The sequence below is a fragment of the Molossus molossus genome, unplaced genomic scaffold (assembly GCF_014108415.1).
Source record: "Molossus molossus isolate mMolMol1 unplaced genomic scaffold, mMolMol1.p scaffold_m16_p_13, whole genome shotgun sequence".
NCBI lineage: Eukaryota > Metazoa > Chordata > Mammalia > Chiroptera > Molossidae > Molossus > Molossus molossus.
Window position 1 is genome coordinate 7,080,927 of NW_023425348.1, and position 12,987 is coordinate 7,093,913.

At 44.2% G+C, this 12,987-nt stretch overlaps 1 protein-coding gene across 4 annotated transcripts in view; it reads right to left on the minus strand.

Annotated features, from left to right (window-relative positions):
* The window catches only part of USP28 (ubiquitin specific peptidase 28), a 74,287-nt gene that overhangs the window by 15,392 nt on the left and 45,908 nt on the right, over positions 1-12,987 (minus strand). For all 4 annotated transcript variants that reach the window (XM_036258669.1, XM_036258671.1, XM_036258668.1 and 1 more), the window contains one exon: positions 2,276-2,464. In XM_036258669.1, coding sequence (XP_036114562.1) covers positions 2,276-2,464 — 189 coding nt within the window. The remainder of the gene's footprint in view (positions 1-2,275; positions 2,465-12,987) is intronic.

Below are 12,987 nucleotides of genomic sequence, written 5' to 3' on the forward strand. Positions count from 1 at the left end.
AATGCTGCCTCTTGAAGGAGAGGAGAGCTCAGAGGAGGAAAGACTGGGCCTGGAAGAATCAAGAAATCGACTATGGTTGTTTAACCCATTCTAGACACGCCCCCCAACCCAGAACAGGTTAAATAACCATAGCCTAGTTTTTCTCTAATCCTCAAGTGGGCGTCCTCTTCCAACAGGAGTGTGTCACCGAGTCCAGCTCTTTCTCTCATCTTGTCTGCAGGCCCAGCAGAGAACTCTGGCCGGGCTCCTGGGCCCTGGCTTGGGGAGCGCAGAGGGCCCTGGTCTGCACGCCAGCCTCGTTGAGACCTTTCTGTCAGCCCGTGTGATAGTGGTAACCATGCCGGAGGAGTGCTTTGTGTCTGGGTTGTCAGGGTCCCCGAGGAGGAGGCAGGCCCTCTGCAATGCTTTGAAGTCTCAAGGCTGGGCCAGGCTGGGAGAGAGGATGGTGTGTCCTTTGGACCTTGGTGGCAGGCCCCAGGAGGAAGGAGTGGGGAGCAGCACGCGGTACATAGGCGCACTGCCCCCTCATTTGGCCGATATTTCCTGGGCGCTGTGCTGTGCTCGGGACACGGCAGGGGACAAAGCAAAGCCCCTAGCCTCACGGACTCGGGTTAACAAGCAAACATATGGTATGGGCAGTGGATCAGAACTGCTATGGAGAACAGTAAACCGTGGGGTCTAAGTTGGGGAGTGTACTGTTTCATACAGGGTGGCCAAGGGAGCCCCACAAATTAGGTGACATTTGAGGAGATGGAAGAGAGGAGGGAGGGAGGGAGGCAGGAGCCGAGCTCTGCGGCTCAGGCAGGAAGACCAATGCAAGGCCCTGCCATGGGAACACACTGACGCGTCGGGGACACGGGGGAGACCAGAGCGGCTGGAAGAGGAGCGCAGGGGAGAGAGAGATCAGGTCCGAGTGACGGAGGGCCCGCGGGCCACAGAAAGGACCTTCCCGCCAGCTCTGAGGGAGACAGCAGCCACGCAGGGTTCCAGGCAGAGGAGCACATCTGACATATTTTAAATGGGGGAGTCGTCCTGACTCGGTGTTGAAGGTCTACAGGGGGAGAAACCAGTTAGGGGCTATTGCCATAACCCAGGCCAGGATGTCGTGAGGTGGTGAGAAGTGGAGGATTCTGGATGTGCCAACAGGATCTGCTGGTGCGAAAGGAAATGCAGGCAGCTCCTTCTCCCTACCCTACCCCACACCCCCAACCCGCATTAACGTTCCACGGCAAACAGCCTGAATGCACCCAAACTGCCCCCGATCCGGGTGGGCAGTGCCGCCTGCGCCTGGCCCTGTTTCCTTGGGCCCGGGAGTATACTCTGTTCCGAAAGGTGCCCGAGGAGGTGGCAGGAGCGAGGCCCGGCCCTCCCCGAGACTGGCAGCAGCAGAGCCGCCCCTCTCCCCTCCCCGGAAGCTGCGATGCTCTCAGGTGAGCTGACTTCACGCCCGCCCTCCGACGGAAAGCTGATGTGAACCTCAGCAGCGGCTGCACTGTTTGTAAGACGTCATTTATGCAATAAACTGTCTGCAGCGCGGGGCCCTGGCCTGAAGTGCTTTGCAATGTGCTGATGGAACTGCTGCTGTGCGAGTTTCAAGTGGCCTTGCAGGCAAGTCCTCGTCTTTCTTACAAAAATAAAAACCTAACCTTTCACAGTAAGTCCATGTGTTCTGCTTGTTTTTGTGGTTGGGACACACACAGCAAAGGTAATCCGCGCTGACCGTCGTGGCTCCCCCAGGCTGCTGCACGTGGCCCGGCCAGAACTGTCGAGGGGGAGACTCGCCTGCCGTTCTCCACCGGACAGGCCCTCCAGGCCGCCCTCTGCCACTGCCAGCCAGTTCTCTTCATGCTTTACGTTTACTTATGAGTAAGTCTTTCCTGATGTTTCCTTAGTCACGCACACTTTCAGCAGGGGGAGGAGATGTTTGGCAGAGTAGGGCTGAGACTTCCTCTTAGAAAGACCGCTGGTGGCAGCTAGATTAGAGCTAGCTCAAAACAAGGCCGGCTTGGTGCACAGTGAACTACTCCGGACAGGTCAGGAGGCCTCCGCAATAAGCCAAACCTCTGCAGGCAGCACGAGTACACTGGGGGGAACTATGAACACTCTCCCACGGGTCAGCTGGCAAAATCCTTCCCCTTACGGCAAAGAGCTCGCAGACCTCGAGCTCAGACGGGGTGAGTGCTAATCTGATGGGAAGATAGTGCACGGTCCCAATTAAACCAAACACACACACGCACACACACACACACACACTATTCAAACCTGCTTTCATTACCTGTCCCTGGACGTCAGGGCGGACGTCGGGGCGGACGCTGGGCAGTGCACTGAAGGGAGTGGCAGTGTCGAGCTTGAGGCACTTTGAGACGGGCTCTGTGAGGCAGGTTTTGTACTAGCAAACTCGATGACATATTTCAGCATGTCCGGGAGCGGGAATCGAGCTGGGCCCGAGCCATACTTCACATACCTACGAGGCAGACACAGTGATGCTCTACTGCAGGCCTGTCTTAGAGTTTGAGGCTTGCTGACAAAAGATCTGCTATTGTGTGAAGGAAGAGTCGATGCAAGGCTATTTCTAAGCACTACACAATCCATAGGGCAAAAAATCTCTAACAAAAGTAAGACTCCTTAACCATCTGCGTTTGTGAGCTGGCGGAAGACATCTAAGTGGTTCCTGTCCAACCACACCAGCCGTGCTCTCTCTGGACACGGCATCTCTGAGGCTCTGGCCATAAAAGTGAACGCTGTTTCTTAAGGAAAATACAAACATTCCCAGTACTCAGATCTGAAAATAATGCTAATGAACTACTACCCCAGGGTATTTTCTTTGCTGCCCTTTAGATCAACTTCTTAGCAGTTACCAGGAAAAGAATGAAAGAAAGCTGTAAATGGGAAGTGGTATTGCTAAAGGTCAGAAATTAAGAAAACTGGCAAATCTTTCTTTGTAGATTACTAAGTACCCTATTACTCATATACTCAACATCACAGGCCAGGCATAAATTATTAAAGATTTTTAAAATATAGCCCTGGCTGGTTTGGTTCAGCAGTTAGAGCGTAGGCTCGCGGACCAGAGAAGCCTGGGTTCGGTTCCCGCTAAGGGCACGTACCTTGGTTGCAGTTTGTCCCCAGCCCCATTTGGGGTCGTGTGAGTGGCAACCAGTTGATGTCTCTCTCACATGGATGTTTCTCTCTCTCTCTCTCCCGCTCTATCTGAAGATAAATGCAAAAATGTCCTTGGGTGAGGATAAAAATTTTTTTTTCTGAAATATATAGTAAAAATAACTAACAAATTACTCTAATATACCCAATATTGTGCCATTACTAACACATGTTAGACTCAGTATAGAAATTTACTTTAATGAATTCTACAGTTCACTACAGTACACGGGGTTTAAATGGTATAATATTAAATTGACCGACTGGTACAGGTAAACTCTATAATTCTGGGATCCTATTTACAAAGGACAGAATCACTTCACATTTTTCTTATATGAATAAAGTAAAAAAAAAGGAAACAGGCCTAGAACTAGGAAATCATGTTTCTATATCAAAAAGGGCGTCATGAGATGACAAGACGAGTGGACATGAGCCAGTGCAGTTCCAGTCAAGCACGTGTCAGATGACACGTGGGAAGGACACTCATCATCACTAAAAGGAGGAACAGAATGGTTTCTCCAGAGGGTGCGGACGCACAGACAGTTACAGCTTTCGTGAGTAAGAATGTTGTATGTACAGCTAGGGGAAACAGAGCTTCCACTCCTCAGATGTATTTCCTACCCTTAATTTCAGCTACTATCACTTACCTAAACTCTGTCTTTCAAGATCTACTTTATCCATGAAATCTTCCTCAACCTGCCGCCCCTTAAGGCTGGAATGAACGACTCTTCCTTCGACCTCATTCAGGACACGCACTAACCCTCTCGTCCATCCCATAATGTATCTTCTTAAGCCCTCAGGGTTTGCTTAGTCAATTACTACACACCTGGCCTGGACCACAGGAAACATTTTCCCACAGCGATGCAGCACTGATCACCTGCCAGGATTCAAGCCATCATTTTACATCTGCAACTTCGCTGGTTGCTATATTTTTAATATGGTACTCATAACAAATTTTCAGGAAAATTTTTCTCTAAGAAACCTATCTTCAATGTCATGACATAATCATTTTTCTGTTCTTCCACTGAGTTTTTAGACCAACTACTTCATACAATACAGCACCAGAATTAATTTGGTAAAATCAGAACAAAAGTAATTTCTTTTTCTTTATTTTTTTAATCTTTACCTGAGGATAGGTTTTTTTAATTGTTTTTTAGAGAAAAAGGAAGGGAAGAGAGAGAAACAATAAAAATCAATGTGAGAGAAAACTGATAGGTTGACTCTTGTATGCACCCTGACTGGGGATCGAACCCACAATACTTTGGTATATGAGACAATACTCTAACCAACTGAGCCACCCAGCCCGGGTCAAAAGTAGTTTCAAAGAGATGTCTAGCCCTGTCTGGTTGGCTCAGTTGGTTGGGCATCATCCCAAAAGGTTGCTGGTTTGACTCCCAGTCATGGTGGGGTTGTGGACTCAGTTCCCGGAGGCAGCCAAATGATGTTCTGCTCTAACACTGATGAATCTCTTTCTCTTTCCCTCTCCCTTTCTCTCTCTATAAAAATCAATACAAATATTTTTTGTTAGAAGATGTCTACACTCTACATAAGCAATCTTATTTTTAATATTATATCAAGGTATCTTCAAAGATAAAATGGTGAACATTTTTTAAATGATAAAGTAATTTATTCATGCAAATGGAAACAAAACGAAAAAACAGGGGTAGCAATACTTACATATGACAAAACAGACTTCAAAGCAAAGGCCATAAAAGAGACAAAGAAGGCCACTACATAATACTAAAAGGATCAATCCAACAAGAGGCTATAACCTTGGTAAACATACATGCCCCCAATACAGGAGCGCCTAAATATATTTTAAAAAGCACTTGGAAGACTTTAAGGGAGAGATCAACAGCAATACAGTCATAGAAGGGAACTTTAACACTCCATTGATATCACTGGATAGGTCTTCCAGATTAAAAAAAAAAATCAACAAGGAAACAGCAACCTTAAACAACACACTATATCAGAAGGGTTTAAATTGACAATTACATAACATTTCACCCCAAAACTGCAGAATATGCATTCTTCTCAAGTGCACATGGAACCTTCTCAAAGATAGACCAGATATTAGGACACAAAATAAGTCTTAACAAATTCAAGAAGACTGTAATCATATCAAGCATCTTCCTGGATCACAACAGCATGAAACTAGAAATCAACTACAATAAAAACACTCAAAAACATTCAAACACATGGAGACTAAATAGCATGGTATTAAACAATGAATGGGTTACCAATGAAATCAAGGAAGAAACCAAAAACTTCCTGGAAACAAATGAAAATCAATACATAACAACCTAAAATCTATGTTACACAGTGAAAGCAGTCCTGAGAGGGAAATTCATAGCAGTACAGGCCTACCACAAGAAATAAGAAAAATCTATAATAAACTATCTCACCATACAACTAAAAGAGTTAGAAAGAGAACAAGAAAAGCCCAGAGTAAATAGAAGGAAAGAAATAATAAAGATCACAGTAGAAATAAATGACGTTAAACAACAATATATAAGATCAATGAAACTGCCCTGGCCAATTTGGCTTAGCAGTTAGAGCACTGGCCCACGAATCAAAGAGTCCCAGGCTCAATTCCAGCCAAGGGCATGTACCTGAGTTGTGGTTCAATCCCAGCCCTGGCTGGGGTTGTACAGGAGGCAAATAATCGATGTGTCTCTCTCATATCAATGTTTCTCTCTCTCTCTCTCTCTTCTCTCCCTTCCTCCCACTCTATCTGAAGATAAATGGAAAAATATCCTTGGGTAAAGCTTAAAAACAAAAAGATCAAGGAAACCAAGAGCTGGTTCTTCGAAAAAATAAACAACAGTAATAAACCTTTAGCCAGACTCATCAAGAAACAGAGAGGACCCAAATAAATAAAATCAGAAATGAAATAAGTGAAGTAACAACTAACATCACAGAAATACAAAATACTGTGAGAAAATATTATGAATTGCCCTGGCCAGTTTGGCTCAGCGGACCAGAGAGTCTCAGGTTCGGTTCCCACAAAGGGCACGTACCTCGGTTGCAGTTTGTCCCTGCCCTGGTTGGGTTGTGTGGGTGGCAACCACTCGATGAGTCTCTCTCACATTGTTTCTCTCTCTCTCTTCCTCCAACTGTATCGGAAGATAAATGCAAAAGTGTCCTCGGGTGAAGATAAAAAAAAGAAAAAGAAAATACTATGAATAACTATATGCTAACAAGTTGGACAACCTGGAAGAAACAGACAAATTCCTAGAAACATACAATCTTCTAAAACTCAATCAGAACAAATCAAAAACACCTGAATAGACTGATAACAACTAATGAAACCGAAGCAGTAATCAAACAACTCCAAACAAACAAAAGTCCTGGACTAGATGGCTTCAGAGGGAGGTTTACCAAACATTCGAAGAACACCTATCCTCCTCAAACTATTGAAAAAATTCAAAAGGAAAGGAAACTTCCAAACATGTTTTATGAGGCCAGAATTACCCTAATTCCAAAGCCACATAGACATTATAAAGAATGAAAATTACAGGCCAATATCCCTGATGAACATGTATGTTAAAATCCTCAACAAAATACTAGCAAATAGGATTCAGCAACATATTAAAAAGATCATACACCATACCCAAGTGGGATTTATTCCAGGGACATAAGGCTGTACAGTATTTGCAAATCAATAAATGTGATACATTAACAAATGAAGGATAAAAAATCACATGACCATGTTAATAGAATGCAGAAAAAGCATTCGACAAAACTGAGCACCCATTTTTGATAAAAGCTCTCAGTAAGGTAGGACTAGAGGGATCATAACTCAAAATAATAAAGACCATGTACAACAAAGCTACAGCGAACATCGTACTCAATGGACGAAAACTAAAAGTGTTTCCCTTAAGAACAGCAACAAGACAGGCATGTCCATTTTCACCACTCTTATTTACCATAGTACTGAAGTCCTAGCCACAGTGATCAGACAAGAAGAAAAAATAAAAGGCATCTGAAAAGGAGGACATGAAACTGTCATTATTTGCAGATGACATGATACTGTACATAGAAAACTCAACAGATTCCACTAAAAAACTAATGGAGTTAATAAATGAAAATGGCAAAGTAGGATACACAATTAACATGGATGGCATTTTTATACATGAATAATGATCTCTCTGAAAGAAAAACTAAAAAAAAAACAAAAACAAAACCTTTTACCATTACCAACAACAAAAAAATAAGATACATATAAATAAACTTAAGGAGGTAAAAGACCTGTACTCGGAAAACTATACCACAATGAAAAAAGAAATAGAAGAAGATACAAACAAAGGGAAGCATATTCTGTGTTCATGGATTGGAAGAATTAACATCATTAAAAGGTCCACACTACCCAAAGTAATCTATAGATCCAACACAATCCCTATTAAATAACCAACAACATATTTCACACATCTAGAACAAATAATCTAAAAATTTATGTGAAACTAAAAGAGACCCCGAATAGCCACAGCAATCTTGAGAAAGAACAAAGTTAGAGGGATCCCAATGCCAGATATCAAATTAGACTACAAAGCTATTGTAATAAAAACAGCTTGGTACTGGCACAAAATAGGCATGTAGATCAATGGAACAGATCAGAGAACCCAGAAACTGACCCAAGACAATATGCTGAATTAATATTTGACAAGGAGGCAAGAGCATACAGTGGATGAAAGACAGCCCCTTCAATAAATGGTGTTGGGAAAATTGGACAAGTACATGCAAAAAAAAAAAAAATGAAACTACACCACCAACTTAAACCATACACAAGAATAAACTCAAAATGGATAAAAGACTTAATTATAAGTCATGAAACCATAAAAATCTTAGAAGAAAACATAGGCAGCAAAATCTTACACACCTCACATAGCAGAATTTCACGAATACATCTCCTAGGGCAAGAGAAACAAAAGAAAAAATAAACACATGGAACTACATCAAACTAAAAAGCTTCTGCAGAGCAAAAGAAACCATCCTCTAAATGAAAAGGGAACCCACTTTATGGCAGAACATATTTGTCAATGATACATTGCATAAGGGTTTAATATCCAAAATACATGAAGAACTCATACACCTCAACAAAAGGAAGACAAACAACCCAATTAAAAATGGGCAAAGGACCTAAATAAACACTTCTAAAAAGAGGACATACAGACGGCTAAAAGCACATGAAAAAAATGCTCAACGTCACTAATCATCTGAGAGATGCAAATAAAAACAACTATGAGGTATCACTTCATATCTGACAGAATGACTGTCATCAACAAATCAAAAAACAACAGATGAGCCTATGTGGCACAGTGGTTGAGCATCGACCCATGCACCAAAAGGTTGCCGGTTCGATTCCCAGTTGGAACACATGCCCAGGTTGTGAGCTCAGTTCCGTAGGGGGTATGCAGGAGGTGGCCAATCAATGTCCTCTCTCACCGATATTTCTCTTTCTCTCTCTCCCCCTCTCCCTTCCTCTCTCTCAAATTAATAAAGAAAAACAAAAAAGCAACAGGTGTGGTGAGGGTGTGGAGAAGAGGGAACCCTAGCATACTGCAGGTGGGAATGCAGACTGGTGCAGCCACTGTGGAAAACAGTATGGAAGCCCTCCTCCAAATTAAAATGGAACAGCCGTTTGACCCGTGGAACCCACTTCCAGGAACATATCCAAAGAATCCTGAAACACCAATCAGAAAGAAGATAAGCACCCCATGTTCACAGCAGTGCTATTTACAATCGCTAAAATCTGGGAACAGCCCAAGTGTCCATCAGTAGACAAATGGAAAAAAAGTTGTGGTACATATACACAATGGAGTACTAAGCAGCTGTAAGAAAGAAAGATCTCTTATCCTTTGAGACGACATGGAGGGACCTGGAGAGTATTAAGCTAAGCGAAATAAGCCAGACAGAGAAAGACAAGTATCACCTGATCTCACTTATTTTTGGAATATAATGAGCAAAATAAGCTGACAAACAAAAGAGATCCAGAAACATCGAAGTAGGGAACAGACTGACAAACCTCAGAGAGAAGGGGGGGAGCAAGGAGGAAGGTGTTAGAAGGGAAAAAAAGGAGGACATCTGGAATACTTTCAGCAATAAAGATAAATTTTAAAAAATAAAAGCCACCTACTCCCATCTCAGTTTCATTACCTGACGGTATTCATAAGTTTCTTGTATATTTTTCCAGGAATACATCACACATAGACAAGCATTTTTTAAAAAATTACACAAGTTAAAATATCTGAAATTTTGCCCTGGCCGGTTTGGCTCAGCGGTTAGAACATCAGCCTGTGGTCCTGAGAGACCCGGGTTCAGTTCCCACTAAGGGCATGTACCTCAGTTGCAGTTTGTCCCCGGCCCTGGTTGGGTTATGCAGGAGGCAACTACTCGATGTGTCCCTTTCACGTCGATCTCTCTCTCGATCTCTCTCTCTCTCTCTCTCTTCGTCCTTCCCTCCCTCCCACTCTATCTGAACAAAATATCCAAAAAAAAAATCTGAAATTTTAAAAATCATTGTATTAAAAAAAAAAAAAAGTAAGATTTTTTAAGGATTGAGATGGCGGCAGGCAGGACCAGAGGGAGGGTGAGTGTGTGAGAGAGTGAGCTAGTGTGTGAGAGAGTGTGAGTGGACGTGAAGGTGGACGACCAAACCCGAGCAGTGCAGAGCCTCGGAGCAGAAGGTCCCTGTGCTGTGGACGGAGCAGCCGGCTACCATGGTAAGTGGCCCTTCAGGACGCTTATCCCTGCGCCGCCGGGAGGTCCCAGCATTTTGGAAGATCCCAGGTCTCCCCTGGAAGGAGGCAGTGGGAGCAGCTAGGGCCCAGCAACCTGAGCCCACCAGTGCACCTAGCACCATCGAACCAGTGGACACTCTGTGTCAACACTGACCAGTGCACAGTAGTGGAGCTCCCAAGGTGCTGGGCGCAGAAGCTGCAGACAGCCTGGAGCCCAGCACCATACCCTAATAATAGCAGCCCAATCAGAGTCCAGATATACCCCCAGCAACAGAGGCTGGGGAGCAGATCCATCCCCAGGCAACAGAAGCACAGACCAGCAGCTGAGACCCATCCCCAAAAACTACAGCAAAAGCTGAGCAGGAGTTGAGCCCCACGGGGCAGCAGCACTCCCCAGCTTCCAGCGGTGGGACATGGGGCTCGACAGACGCCTGTGCAGTCCAGTAGCCCACAAGAGCAGTGGGAACCCTGAGCCCCAGAGAAACTGGTGCAATCCAGCTGCCCGCCCGCGGGAAATGCAGAGTGCGGGGGCACCAGAGAGGCCTGTGCGACCCATCAGGGACTGTGCTATCTAGTTACCCGCAGGATCTGTGGGGTGCTGAAGCACCAGAGAGGCCTGTGCGACCCAGCAAGGACTGTGTGATCCAGTTACCCGCGGGACCTGTGGGGTGCTGAAGCACCAGAGAGGCCTATGCGACCCAGTAGCCCATAACACAGGCATAGAGCCAGGGCCCCAAAGCAACTATGCAATCCAGTTACCCGCAGAACCTGCAGGGTAAGGGGGCACCAGAAAGGCCTGTGTGACCCAGCTGCGCACAAGATAGGCATAGAGGATGTGAAAATGGCGGTGGAGTGAATAGAAGTTACACAGATGATGTCCCAGAACCACACAGGAATTACACTAAAATAAAGACAAATCCTCGAAAAAAGCAACAGAAAAGCAGCAGGACAGGACCATATAACCTGGGACAGTGGTAGGATCTGCAGAGGCACGTGAGGGTGGCAGGTTGGGAGCCCATGGACAGCAGCAGTCTTAGCTGTGAGCAGCGCTCTTGGGGAATAAAGACCAAGCCCGCACCACAGCACTGAGAGCCAGGAGAGAGTGCTAAAATAGCCATAGACACTCACCTGGGGGCTACGGCAGAGGGAGGGCAGACTGGGCTGGAACTCTGTGGGGACACCCAGGATTTGGAGGGCACTCAGAGTTTTTGCTGAGTTGTGGCCACAAAGGACGGTGGCCAGTGTGCTCCTTCCCAGAGCTGTTGGGAAAAGCAGCAGCCCCCAGACCCCCACGGATATTCAGTCTTCCCCAGGTGAGGCAAAGAAATGCAAATATAGGCTCATTAACAACCAGCATCTATCCCACCCTCTGGAAATCCTCTTATGCAGAACACCAGGGATATATTCCAAGGCACTGAGTAACTGACACTACTAGCCACCAGGAAAACGCTAGAGGATAAATGAACCTTTCCTGGGCCTGCAAATCTACCCAGGAAAGTAAGACTTGACAGTGGTGCTTAACGTGGGCCCACCCAGCTCATTCAAACCCAGTAGAGGGAGCCACAAACAGCAGAACACCAACCCCCACGGGGAAAATTTGGCAGGCTCCAAACACCTTTGGAGATAGCCAAAATGGTAAAACAAAGAAACAATCCCAAATGAAAGAACAGAGAACTCTATCGAAGATGACATAAATGAAATGCAGTTAAGCAAATAATCAGAGGTAAAGTTCAGAGCCATGATCTTGAGGAAGCTCAATAGCATGAGTAAGGACATCAACACCATCTTTTATAAAGATATAAAAACATTGAAAAGCCACTAAGTGAAAATGAAGAATGACATAGCAGAAATTAAGAACACACTGGAAGGACTAACCAGCAGAGTAGAGGAAGCTGAGTGAATTAGAAGACAGGGTAGAAAAGATCAACCAATCAGAACACCAAAAGGAAAAAAACAATGAAAAAACAGGAAGACAGCCTAAGAGAACTGTAGGACAACTGGAAATGTAATAACATGCGCATCATAGGAGTCCCCAAAGAGGAAGAAAATAGGCAAGGGTTAGGAAATATATTTGAAGAAATAGTGACAGAAAACTTTCCTAACTTGGTAAAGGAAGAAGGTATTCAAGTTCAAGAAGCACAGAGAGCCCCAAGTAAGAAGAACCCAAACAGGCCCACACCAAGACACATAGTAATTAAAATGCCAGAAATTAAAGACAAAGAGAGAATCCTAAAGGCAGCAAGAGATAAGCAACAGGTTACCTACAAAGAAAACCTCATAAGGCTCTCAGCTGACTTCTCAACAGAAACACTACAGGCCAGAAGGGAGTGGCATGAAGTAATCAAGGTCATGAAAAACAAGGATCTGAATCCAAGACTACTCTACCCAGCAAGGCTATCATTCAAAATAGAAGGTCAAATAAAGAGCTTCCCAGACAAAAAAAAATAATGGTTAAGGGAATATATTACCACCAAACCAGCACTGCAAGATATGCTAAAAGGACTGCTGTAATTAGAAGAAATAGGAAGAAAAATATAACCACACTAAACAAAAATGGCAATAAATAAGTACATATCAATTATCACCGTAAATGTGAATGGTTTGAATGCTCCAATAAAAAGACACAGAGTAGCTGACTGGATAAGAAAGCATGACTCATCTATATGTTGTTTACAAGAGACCCACCTCACAACAAAAGACTCTCATTGGTTGAAAGTGAAGAGATGGAAAAAAATCTTCCAAGCAAACAGAAAGAAAAAAAAGATGGGGTAGCAATACTCGTATCTGATAAAATAGACTTCAAAATGAAGGCCATAACTAGAGACAAAGAAGGCCACTACATAATATTGAAAGGATCTATCCAACAGAAAGATATAACCTTGGTAAACATGTATGCACCCAATTTAGGAGCACCAACATATATTAAAAATCTTCTGGAGGACTTCAAAGGAGAAATTAACAGGAATAGAATCATAGCAGGGGACTTCAATACCCCACTGACATCACTGGATAGATCCTCTAGACAAAAAATTAACATGAAAACACACAGATTCTAAATGAAGCACTAGATCAAATGGATTTAATAAATATCTAC